The sequence below is a fragment of the Mustelus asterias genome, chromosome 9, assembly GCF_964213995.1.
Source record: "Mustelus asterias chromosome 9, sMusAst1.hap1.1, whole genome shotgun sequence".
NCBI lineage: Eukaryota > Metazoa > Chordata > Chondrichthyes > Carcharhiniformes > Triakidae > Mustelus > Mustelus asterias.
The window spans coordinates 27,475,581-27,488,808 of NC_135809.1; the positions used below are offsets into that span (position 1 = coordinate 27,475,581).

General features: G+C 39.2%; 1 protein-coding gene across 2 annotated transcripts in view; it reads left to right on the forward strand.

Moving 5' to 3' along the window:
* asz1 (ankyrin repeat, SAM and basic leucine zipper domain containing 1) overlaps positions 1-13,228 on the forward strand; it is a 76,358-nt gene that overhangs the window by 16,563 nt on the left and 46,567 nt on the right. The window contains exons 1-2 of one of the 2 annotated variants that reach the window (XM_078221166.1): positions 2,231-2,295; positions 7,788-7,910. In XM_078221166.1, coding sequence (XP_078077292.1) covers positions 7,832-7,910 — 79 coding nt within the window. In that variant the 5' untranslated portion in view covers positions 2,231-2,295; positions 7,788-7,831. Of the gene's footprint in view, positions 1-2,230; positions 2,296-7,787; positions 7,911-13,228 lie in introns of those variants that run through there. The other variant, XM_078221165.1, reaches the window with a different exon arrangement.

The window sequence follows — 13,228 nt, forward strand, 5'->3', positions numbered from 1 at the left end:
ATATCACTGATGCTACCGCTGAAGCCTGGAACAACTTTTATGGCACAAACATGCCCTTGACAACCAAAGACAATGTCGCCCATGCCCTGGTTCCAGACTGTAACTGGTGACTTAGCTTGACAATAGCCATGTTTGTGAAATGGTGTCTGAAAGATTATCTTAGTGAAGATAAAGTAGAATAAATGTTTCCCAAAGACACACTAGCTATTGTATCCTGCGGAATGCCCACCTCTCTCTTTACAGATTCTCTACTCTTGCTTGTCTTCTTGGCTGACCTTCCTCAATTTCCAGTTCCAAAGGCAGATCTACCAGGCCACCCATGACTGCAGTTACATTTTTGAAGACAGACAATGCAATCCAGCACTACCAAAAGTCACAAAGGAATTGTAGAAGGCAAAAGAAAACAAAAGGCCCAGCAGTTAACCAGCAGCTGAAAAGGAAAATGAGCAACTCAATTCTATATGGTAAATTAACTCTTTAAATAGCGCTGCTGGAAGGTCCTTCCTGCTTTTTAGTTCAACGAGGTTATCAAAAATGATGAGTCAAGCACAGGGGCAGGCCATCTTCTCAAAGGCATCCCACGACATGCGTGAGAACCTTAATTTAAATATTATGAGGCTTTTGAATGCATCCTGTGCAGTGCATTCTAGTGTGAAATGAGTGTATGCACGTCAACTGCCATATTAGACATATAGCCACTTGTTTTACAACTAAAACGGATGCCACATGATTGATTTTTTTAGGCCAGAGTCTGAGTGAAAGCAATAAGTGAAATGCTAGGAACATTTGTGATTTATTCCTGGGAAACGAATCAATGTCACATTGTATTCAGGACAATTTTAGCTTGGATCACTCCTATTGATTATTCCTACCATGTGGTCTCCAATGGACTTCTATATTTGTACTTATGTGGTTGGACTGCCCCTGTGCTTGACTCATCATATATAATAAACTCATTGAACTAAAAAGCAGGAAGGACCCTTCAGCAGTGCTATTTAAAGAGTTTGTTTACCATATAGAATTGAGGTACTCATTTTCCTTTTCAGCTGCTGGACCTTTTTATTTAAACAGATTTGCTTCTCAAAAGGCAAGGCTGATTTCAGAGTGCAAGAGTTATCAGTCTTGGATATTTCTGACATAGTTACGGTTTTGACCAAGCACGTTGGGTGTAGAGGCAACAAGTAAATTATGTAGCTGAGAAGTAATTCACAATTCCGAAACAACTGCAGCTGGATGGGCTTTGTATGACGACAACCTTTGCCTATCATTCAACTGCAGAGTCTGCAAAATAAAATGAGGTCACAGAGAAACTCAGTTTTGTCTATTTCACTCTTTCATAACGGATTGAAGACATTTGTGTTTTGTGCCACCTGACACAAATTGTACTTCTACTGTGAAACACTAAGAGCGCAACTAAACCTTTGGAAATTCAGTTTGATGAAATTGCCTGGTATAACAGATATTAATCTTCCTAAGAACTGGCGTGGGTGTGTAGTCGAAGCCCAAGTGTAAAGTCAGAGACAATAAACAAAGGCCATTGTTCTCTCAGGGTGTGCTATCAGAAATCACTTTGTGCAGTAGGTCATGCTATGAATCATTAGAGCAAGAGGGCTTGTCTGACCTTTGTAGCACGTCAGACAAAACATCTTGTAAAACCTCTTGAAATGTAACCCAACAATATCAAATAGGCAATGTGTCCTGTTTGTTTAAGGGGTGGGGATAATGAAATATAAAACTGAAGAACTCACAACTTTCTTTGAAACAGATATTGCTGCCTAGTAGCATTAAAACGCTTATGCGTAAATAAAAATGTTGAAATTAGGACCTTTATTCAGTGTTTTCCTTCCAAAATTGCATTACCATACAATTCTGCTACTGTCTGCTTTTAAAATTCTGCCTCAGAAACAAATGCATGAAACATACCTCTTCCAATCATTTAAAACGGAAAATTGTAAATTATTGCAAAATTTCAAATGTGTAATGTATGTTTGTTTAACATCGATTACCTGTGAGATGTGTTGGGGATGCTGGTTGTTTCTTCATTGATGGACAATGGATGGGATTAACACATAGCATATTCTGCCATGTGCCCCTTGTTCAGTCTTACCATTGGTCATAAAAATATGTTGGGAATCACAAGCACAGCTGCTTGCTGAAAGTTGCAGCTGGTTACCTTGTTAAACCACTTCAGCTATTATTGTTTGCTCTGGGAAATTCCATAAGTCTCTAAGTAACACCAAGCTTCTCATCAAAAACAGTAGAACTTCAGATGTTTAAAAAAATGCTATTGCAAAGGTAATTCATTCATTTTTCTTCAAATGCTTTTGTTTAAAAATAATTATGTTCTTCATATGTTGCAAAACTCTTTTGGAAAATGATCCTCTGATTCAATAAGAAACCAAATATTTGGAATGATGACATGGTTTTCCCTTTTTTTTCTGATAGATTTTTCTGATCACTCATGTTTGATTTGTTCCTTTTAAACATCCTAGTAGCTGGTTATAGTTTTTTCTGTTTGTCTATCTGGTATCTGATCTGTACATTTTCAGTTGTGCTTTTTTTTCCATTTTATAAAAATGGAACTTGACCACGTAAGCTGCATACAGAATTTTTTATATGCAGATGCAATGTCGGAAGGTACCGCGTCAAACTCTCTCTAGATGCAAAAATTATATGCAATAACCCTCTGTCTTGCATTCCTTTCCTGTTTGTCATGCTTAACCATTACACTAGCATTCAAGAATTATGTTCCAGCTCTAGTAATGCAGGTGTCTGATCTAGTGCAGTGAGTGCAAGTTCAAACTCCGTAATGGCAGTTTGAGAATTTGAATTTAGTTTAACATATAATAAATGTGTGCGTGCACACATACACACACACACACATACACACACACACACACACACCCCACGCCCCACAAAAAAAACTGTGCTGCTGACTTCTCTGTCCTCAACCTCCTGTATTTGGCAGTGAAGTTCAATGTAAACTCAAGGAACAGCGCCTCATCTTTCAGTTAGGTACCTTAATACCTCCTGGCTCAACATTGGGTTCAATAATTTCAGACTGTAATTTCTGCCTCTTTGCAGGTTTCAGCCTTAACCTTATTTTTTTCTCATTTTTGCTTTCAAGTTGTTAGTTACTCTGCCATTTACACCTCCTCAGGAATAATCTTTTATTTGTTTGTCTCATTGCCACTCCCTTTAGCAATTCCCACAAATTGTTTTGTCATTTGATGTCTCCTGCTTTCTACCCGACCACAGACATTTCTTTTTTTCCATCCTGTCCCATTTTGCCTCCTCAAAAGCGATTATGTATCTAACTTTTGTCGGTTCTGATGAAAGGTTACAACTGAACTGTTGACTCATTTCTCGCTACCAAATGCTGAACATTTTGATTTCAGATTTCCAGCATCTGCAGTGTTTTGGTTCTCCAATGCCCTTTGTGTAAAGAAACCTTTATTTGGTCTGGCTTATTCCACATCAATGTTCTTGACTCTTAAAAAAACCTAATAAGCCACTCTGTTTTTGATAAATACAGAGCTGAATGACCAATTATTCTGAATGGCCAGTCAGACTTATCATTAAAAAATACTTAGGGAGGCTAAGTGCTGAACAAATTCAATTATTCTGTCTGTGTTGATCACAGAATCTTCCCTCTTTGTTTTGACTCCAGATTTACTTACAAAATCCATCCTTTCTGAGAAAGACAGTAAGCATTTTTAGGACATGGCCATTTGAAAGCATCGTTATGTCAGTATTTTGAGGTAATTCTTGTTTATAGAAATTAAACATTGTGGAAGTTGAACACCATATAAATCAGATTCACTAATACTACGTGCTGTTAATGCTTAAAGGCAATGATCAGCTGACAATGGGAAAAGCATTGTGGGAGGACAGGTGACTGTTCAAAAAGGATGATAGATGGGTTGGGAAGAAGTGAAGAAGGAATGTAGCATGAGGCATTGAAAAGGTGCCAGGAGCAGCATTGATCACAATCTACTGGAGCTTCTCTCTCTCAAGGTAGCTGGATTCTGTTCCAGCACCAGACTTCCACATGCCTCCTTTACCTCCAAACTCTCTTCTCCCATCCCTTTCTGATGCTTTATGATCCCAGGTCTCAACCCAATGCTTGCAGGCTCTGCCTCTTGTTCTTCCCATTACTGTTAGATCCCAAGGCTGCACCCAATGTTGATAAATTATTATCCTTGAAAACACTGCAAAGCATTTGAAAGAATACACCTCTAGCTACCCCTGAATAGTACTGTTGTAAATCAGCTTCATATATAAATAATTTGCAATTGAATAAAGAGTAACAATTCCACAATTTCTTTGTCTATGATCCAAAATGATGGAATTGAACAAATATCCTTGACACAAAGAATGCCTAATTCTTGGTACATGGTATCCCCCTCAGGTAAGTTTGAACAGAATCCCTGTGTTTACATTTGTTGTAGATCATGTACCTTTCTCGGTAATTGTGCTGTCCAAATGCATACGGGCCAAAGTACAAGTACAGTTTGAAGATTGAGGCACCAGTTGGTGGCAGCAGAGTTCTTATCAGCAGCTCATTGGTCCCATGTTCATGCTGGTTAACATTTGGGTATTTATTTTAAATATCTATACAGTTTATTTTATTCAAAACTTTTCAGAAGTTTGCCTTTTATACATATTCTGAAATATGTGATTAACCTATTCTGATAAAATTCTTTAATTGAACAGCTATTTTAGATAAAATGATATCTACACCCTAAGGCCAGGATTTTCTGGGATCCCCATGGCAACCTTTCTGGTGGCTGAGGTGGCTCACCATTGGCTGCCAGCAAGCTTTTCTGATGCCCATTTGCATTGCTCACCGGCTGAGCTGCCGGGAAACCCATCGTGGTGTGGGGTGGGGGGGGGGTTGCCTTCAGCAGGACCAAAATATCCCGCTGGTGGGAAGGATCGGAAAATCCCAGCTATGAGGAGAGATTAAATAAACAAGGGTTGTAGTCCCTGAACTTTTGATGGTTAAGGGGTGATTTGATCTACGTTTTCAAGATATTAAGGGAGCAAATAAAGCATATTTGGAGAGACTATTTCCATTAGTTGGAAAATGTGGGCTAGGCACAATCAAATAGGTTATAGCCAGAACTTTCTGGAATGAAATTTCTTAACACACAAGGTGGTAAAAGGTTGGAAATCTCTTCCACACAAGACAGTTGATGCTAGATCAATTATTAATTTTAAAACTGAGATTGATTTTTTTTTTGTTAGCCGTAAGATTAAGGAATATGGAGAAAAGGTGGATATATACCGTTAGGTTGCAGATCAGCATTCATTTTGTGGAAAGGCAGAGCAGGCAGGAGGGGCTAAATGATCTACCTCGGTTCCTATGCTCGTAACGTGGTTAATAGAATTTAGTGTACATTTATTTATTGCTTCCTTTGCCTATTTGGACGTTTTTAGTGTTGCTATTTTCAATTCAAACTGTTGAGTGTACTTTGAATATTTCTGATGGTACAAATCACACCAATGTGTAAATAATCCTAACTGACATTTTGTTTTCAATAATGAAGCAAGAAAGTATTAATCATGCCAAATTTGAAAAGCATACTTGTCCTTTGCAGGTTTAACTTTTTTTTCTCTGCTAGTAGAAAACAACAGAGAAAAGAATTCAGTGCTTGATATTCTGTACATATTTCCATCCCGTTAAAAATAGGAATGAGTGCCAATCTAGGAGAGATATCCAAGTTGATTTGAATCTGCTGTAAACTGGATTGAGGTTGTATTTCAACATGAATGCAGGCAGAATCAGTCAAATCAAAAATGTTTGCCTTTATATAGCATTTTTTAATATAGTAAAATCACCTAGATCTTGTGGCACAATTTCTGATACTGAGACACATAGGAGAGATTGCTAGAGATGGATGCTAAGGAACATCTTTTAAAAAGCAAGAGCGTTAGTGAGAATGATTTTAGGAAGGGAATTCCACAGATTTTGGCTCAGGCAACTGAAGGCATGGTCGCCACTGGTGGGATCCTTCAACCTGGTGTTGTGAGACCTCTTACTGGGATGAAACAAACCAGGGTGGTCAGAATTGGAGGAATATAGATATCTAAGCAGGTTGGAGGATGTTAGAGAGATGGCAAGTGGAGATGGAGGAATTTGAAAACAGGAAAATTTTAAAATCCAAGTGTGGCCAGACAGGCAGCTAGTGTAAGTCAATGAGCATGGGAATGATGTGCGATCAGGACTTGTTGGGAAATGGGCAATGGAAGTTTGAATGACTGAAGTTTACAGAGGTTGAAGGTGAGAGACTGGCCAGGAGAGCATTGGAATAATTGAGTCTGGAAGTGGAAGAGGCATGGATGAGGGTTTCAGAGCCGCATGTGCACTGAGGAAGGAGCAGAGGCATGACATGTTACATCGCTAGAGGTAAGCAGTCTTGGGGACAGAGAAGATATGGAGCTTGAAGTTGACCATAGTTAGAAATAGTGTGCCAAGGTTGTAAACTGGATTGATGGAAATGGAATCAAATAATAACAGTCCTACACAGCCAGACAACGGAGGAGAAGTAAAAACAGAAAATGTTGCAAAAATTCAGCTGGTCTAGCAAAATTTGTGGAGAGAGAAATAGAGTTAATTTTTTGAGTCCTTGTGACTCTCGCATCACACTGGCTCAATGTTAACTCTTCCTCACTCCACAAATGCTGCCAGACCTGCTGAGTTTTTGTCTACTGTTACGAACAATGTATAATTTTAAGTTGAATTTATATGTGTACGTTTGTGTGTTAAGAAAGGTAAAAATGGTTTAAATTTTAATTAGGTTTTGCTTATGAACCTTGGTGTCTGGAAATCGGCACAGACCTGGGACTAAAAGGTTTCCAATCTTTTGGGTCTGTTTATAAAATATAAATTTTTCCTGAGGTTTTACAACCCCTGAACTTAAAGAGATGGGTTAAAAGGGATTGAAAGTTCATTGATTTTGAAGAATCACCAGAATTCACCAGAAGAAACCCATTTGCAACTGTGCCAGTCCCAAGTGAGAAGCCTTTGTGTCAACTGGCGGTAACTCTTCACTGGTTTATGTGTCTGTAAATATATTGCTGGGGTAAAGGAATAGTGGGAATTTAAATTGGTGTCTTGTGTTTATGTGGAGCTCTTTCTAGCCTTTTTGTCCAGTGTAATATAGTTCACTTTTCTTGCTTTTATAAATATTTTATTCTTTCCATTAAAAATTAATCGGACTCCTGTGAATTTGTTCAGTAAGTTTCAGTGTCCTTGGGAAAAAAAAGTTAGGATCTGTGAAGCCAGGTTTCACTTTGGGATATGATTTGTCCAATACTAACATCAACTGCGACCATAGCGCAACCAACTGAGTAAATATTTCAGAAGGCAACTAAGCGGTTCTCGGTGTCCTGTTGCAAACGAAATAGAATTCGAAGCTCATTGCAATTTCATTTCAGCACAGCAACTTATCATAATTTAAAAATGTACAATTAGACCTACGTCTATGCTGAAATATTTAGATATTGAGAAGTTCCTGTGAAACTGAATAGTCCATGCTTGGTTGACTGCCATTATGAGTAAAGTGGGAATTAAGCTGCAACTCTTCATTGATCTTTGTTGAAAGATTTGTAAATTATCTCCTCAGGGCACATGCAGTCACACCAGCATGAATAAATGTTTCTTGGGATGTGAATAAATATTAAAAATGCAGGATATTAAAGTAATTTTAGTAGCCACTCTAGAATATAAACTTTATATCTATTTTTAAACCTGATACTCTAACTTACAAATTTTAAAACAGGCCTAGATGTGGAAACACGTTTTGGCTTTGGTTGGACTCCACTGATGTATGCTGCAAGTATAGCGAACTTTGAAATCACTCGTCTTCTTCTCGATAGAGGTGCTAATGCAAGTTTTGCAAAAGGTAAGTTTTTTAAAATTCTGAACTGCAAATTGTCTGAAATGCCTGTGCAATGTATGTGACTAGATTGAAAAATCCAAAACAATTAAATACAATTTAAATGTGCATCACAAACTATGTTCAACTGTAGAAAATAGAATTATGTTTTCAGTGGTGGAAGTTAATTGTGATATCATTGAGGGTACGGTGTCTTAGTTATGTATGAAGCATATGAGGCAAATTCTTAAAGACTAGATATTTTTTTAAATGCCTGATGGTAATCCAGTTTGTCAAGCTACAGAGTGATTCTGCATGAATGATTGAAGAAGTATTTTCTTCAAATAAGCCTTGAAGGGCAAGCGTTTTGAAATCCAATCTCCACCAGTAATAACTTTGCTGCTGTATGGTTGTGCCGGTTAATTGGATTAAATGAAGGTGAATTATGATGGGACAATGCTGTAAGTTGACTGAAAGGAATATGCTATTTTATAGGATTCTGCTTCAAATGAAAACAGCTGCTAATTTGTGAAGCAATGAAACCTAATTATTTAGAATGAATAGAAAATGCATTAGTAGTACATTAATGAAAATAATTTGCATGATATGATTTGGAAAAATAGCTTATTTTGTATAATGTAAATGTTGATGTACCAAAGGAGTATGAGACATTGAATGAAATAACTCTATACCTGTTTAATTCTATCCATTAATCACTCTGGAAAGCTCTTAGGAAAAAGGCAGAGATATTCAACTCCAGTGAGCTGAAGAATGCTAGTGAATTAGATAAATGAGTCAACGGAACCTCCTGCCCATGAAATGAATTTGGCTTTTGAACATTCTGATGGAGTTGGATTTTGAATTGATATGGCAGAAGAACGTGAAGGAATCCTTGATTATGGCATGTTTATAAACAATCTGTTCTTAGGCAGCCCTTCTGAATTGTGTATGACTTGCTCCACTCTGGTTGGATAAGTTTTGAGGTGGCTGATAGGTCCACTGTGCAGTCTTCACACACGAGGCAGGGTGATGCTTGCCTGGTCAGGCAGATAAGGTGTTTGGAAGTTTGTGTGCTTTCTCCGATGCCTCAACTTAGCTACTGTGTGCTCCCAAAATGTAACATGTTCATTGCCTTCCCGAAAGAAGCTTCTCCATTGGTTAGTCAGAGACCAGGGAGTCCAGTGGGTTGCTGGGATATTTTATCTCTTCAAGGATATCCCTTAAGCAATTCCTGATAGTACCCTGAGAGTCTCCTGTGGCAAGCAATTTCCAAGTAAAACAGTTGTTTTGGGAGTCTGGTGTTAGGCATATAAACAACATGAAGCCATCTCCGCTGGATAGGACTAGTGCTTAGAACCTCAATACAGGGCATGTTGGTTTGAGAGAGGATATTGCTGTTGGACAACCTTTCTTGCTACCAGATTTGGAGGATATTACGATGGCACTGCTGATACTTCTCCAGTGCTTTCAGGTGCTTGCTGTAAGGTGTCCAAGTCTCCAAAACATATAGTAATGCAGGAATCATTGCTGTCTGGTAAACCTTGACCTTGGTTATGGGTTTGAGATCCTGATCCCCCAAATAAACTTCACCTCAGTCAGCAGACTACTGACTGAGGATGAATTTTGTCATCTATGTCTGATTTCGTTGAGAGGAGGCTCCCAAAAATATGAAAAGATCCACATTTCCAGGATCTCGCATGGCAAATTTAGAAAAGGCAGGAAGCAGCACCAGTCGTCGTATGTGGCTTTTTTTGGCCTCATGAAAGCCTTCATCTCTGTCAGACATGAAGGCTTAAGATCCTCCTCATATTTGGCTGTATTCAGAAATTTGTTACCATCCTCTGCTTACTCTACAATGAGATGCAAGCCATCCTTACTGACAGAATCACCACAAATCCAGCCACAGTGAAGACTGGAGTCAGATACTGGAGTCATTATGCCAGCTCTCCTCTTCATTTTTCTTGCTGCAACAAATTATCTCCAACAAATTACCCCTAAGAGTGGTGATAATCTACAGAACAGGAAATTACACGTGCCACCTTGATCCAAAACTAAAATCACTCCAGCCTTTAGTCTTTGAGCTTCAGTATGCAGATTGTGAGCATGCGTGCGTGCACTAAGCGCCAGATTGTTGTTAACTCCCCCTCCGAATCCTGTGAGACAATGGGCCAACACAGCGCCTCTTGCATCTCAGGTCCAGGATATTACTGCAAGAGTTCCTCAGGGGAGTGTCCTTGGACCAACCATCTTCAGCTGCTTCATTAATGATCTTCCTTCCATCATGAGGTCAGAAATGGGGATGTTTGCTGATGATTGAACCATGCTCAGCACCATTCGTGACTCCTCAGATACTGAAGCAGTCCATGTCCAAATGTCCCATTTGCTCTCTGAATTCTCCCTTCACTTGCAGATCGTTGAGCTTTTGCCATGTGATATTCTGTCTACCTCATTCTTGTCTGCTGTTTTATTTTTGCTTTAATCAGCTCTGCCATCAGCATTCGATGTTCAGTGATCAATGTTTTGATTGGGAAGATTTTGCAATGACATGGACATGTATAGAACATAATTTAAAAGAAAACAGTGGACTTCAAGAGAGCACAGGCTCATGAACGTGTGGCTGCTGAATTCAACTCACAGGAATGTGAGAGATGATCATTTGAAAAGTATTTTAAAATGGTGGGAATTAACACACTTGCCACAGATCTTGGTCAGGGCTTAACTAAAATATTGTCTTTCTTTGACCCAGACTATGACTGGGGCACTTTGCTTTGAAATGCAAATGATGATGACAAGGTGCTTGCAGCTGAGCAAACACAGCCATAAATTATCCAGGAATTACAGTTCACTGTATAGCTGGTGTTTCAGATCAGTGTACTTTCAGAACCCAGTTCAGCCACCTCGAGCAACAAGAAGAACTTGCATTTCATAGAGAGTCATAGAGGTTTACATCATGGAAACAGGCCCTTCGGCCCAACTTGTCCATACCGCCCTTTTTTAAAACCCTTAACCTAATCCCAATTATCCGCATTTGGCCCATCTCCCTCTAGCCATCTTACCCATGTAACTGATTTATATAGCATCTTGTGAAGTTCTTATCAACAGTTGGTCTTGAAGTGTTATACCATAATGGAGAGATTTTGAAATGTTTTAAAGTAGTACTAGTGCTTTGATTGTAAGTCAATACTTGTCCCATGTTCAAAAGGCATCTTGCTTTGGAAGTTGTTGCAAATGAGCACCATAGAAAATTCTGAGATCCCTGGTCACCTGATATCGTGCAACAAGATGTTTTGGTGGAATTTATAGAACCAAAACCAGTCATCGTGGGTTAACACTTTCATAGATTTTATTTACTGCAATATTTGTTTCCTAAATCTGATCTTTTGTTTTAATAAATCATTAAGTGTTGTAATTTCAAAGTTTTAAAGTTAATTTATTAGTGTCACAAGTAGGCTTACGTTAACACTGCAATAAGTTACTGCGAAAATCCCCCAGTCGCCACACTCCGGTGCCTGCTCAGATACACTGAGGGAGAATTTAGCATGGCCAATGTATCTAACCTGCACGACTTATGGACTGTGGGAGGAAACCGGAGCCCCCGGAGGAAACCCACGCAGTCATGGGGAGAACATGCAAACTCCGCACAGATAGTGACCCAAGCTGGGAATTGAACCCGTGTCTCTGATGCTGTGAGGTAGCAGTGCTAACCACTTGGCCACCATGCATTTTCTGTATCGATTTGTGTAAGTCAGCAGCACTGTACCAGAGTGCTGTACCAAGTATGTTCCTGTAAAAATGAAGACTAAAGATGGCAAGATTCAGGAGCCCTGGATGACAAGAGAGATTGTGAGCTTAGTGAAAAAGAAGAAGGAGGCATCCATAACTTTCAGGAAATTGAAATGGATAAGTCTCTTGAGGAATACAAAAATAGCAGGAAAGAGCTTAAACAGGAACTTAGGAGGGCTAAAAGGGGCCATGAAATGCAGTCTGTGTGCTGGATGTGTTGGATAAATGAAAATAGAAGTGGTGTTTATGATTTTGCTGTTATGGTGAGACAGGCAAGAATGGAAGCCTGAAATTGCAACCCAGGTAGCTGAACAGTAGAAGAAAGGAGAAGGAGAATTCTTATATAAAGTCCAATATTTCCAGACATATTTCCGTGTTTTTTTCCCCCATCATCATGACAACTTGCTGTTCATGACCAAGGCTGTTGCCTCCACCTCCATCATCACCATCTCTGGCCTATGCATCAAGCAAGGAGACATTGAAGCAAGGAGAGGTCAACACCACCACACCCATGCATCACTTCCAGTGTCACTTTTGTCATCTCTGGACTTGATTTATCTAGCACTTAATTTAGATTTATCTGTCACTGTCCACAAATCACCCCCCCCGCAACTCCAGTGACCATCATTGTCCCTATTCTATTTAATTTAATATCCCCATTAATTCTGGCATTGCCCCATTCTGCGTATTTTAGATAGAATATAAAAAAACAGAAACAAGACTTTTAGCTCAATCAGTCCACGCTCGCACTTATATTCCGTTTGGGCATCCTTGCATGTTTCCTCATCTCTTTATCTCGATTACCCTCTATTCTCCTCTCTGTCATAAGGATTTTTATTTATTCAAGGGAAATTAGTGTCACTGGAAAGATCGGCATTAAATATCCATCTGAGTGGCTTGAAAGGTCATTTTAGAGGGCAGTTAAGAGTAAACCACTTCTGGAGTCTTCCACAGATCAAGTAAGGCTGGTAAATTTCCTTCCCTGAAGGACATTGGTGAACCAGATGAATTTTACAACACACTGGTAGTTTCATGTTCACCATTACCTTTTATTCCTGATTTGTTTAATTGAATTTAAGTTCTCCAGCTGCTGTGGTGGGATTTGAACTTGTGTCTCAGCACCATTAGTCCAGGCCTTTGAATTATCAATCCAGCAACATAATACTCTACCTGCATGCGACATACTCTCCAGCGTCCCCTTAAATGCATCTATATAATTCACTTCCACTATTTCCTGTGGTGGCGAGTTCCACATTCTCACCACAACCTGTTAAAGGTGTTTCTTCTGAGTTCTCTCTTTGGTTTCTTGGTGATCTAGTTTTTCTCTTGCCCACAAGTGAAAATGCTCTCTCTCTTTACTCTTATCAAAGCTCTTCACAATTTTAAAGACCTCTATTTCACCAATCACCTCCGTCCTTAAGTTTTACTCATTTTGCCAGTTCCAGCCTCTGAGTCTGCATCTCTTCCCCCCCCCCCCCCCCCCTTCAGCCAAGCACTATTTTGTTCTGTTTTTATTTTGCTTACCTTTTTAAGTTGAGCCCATCTTTGCATTTATCATATAT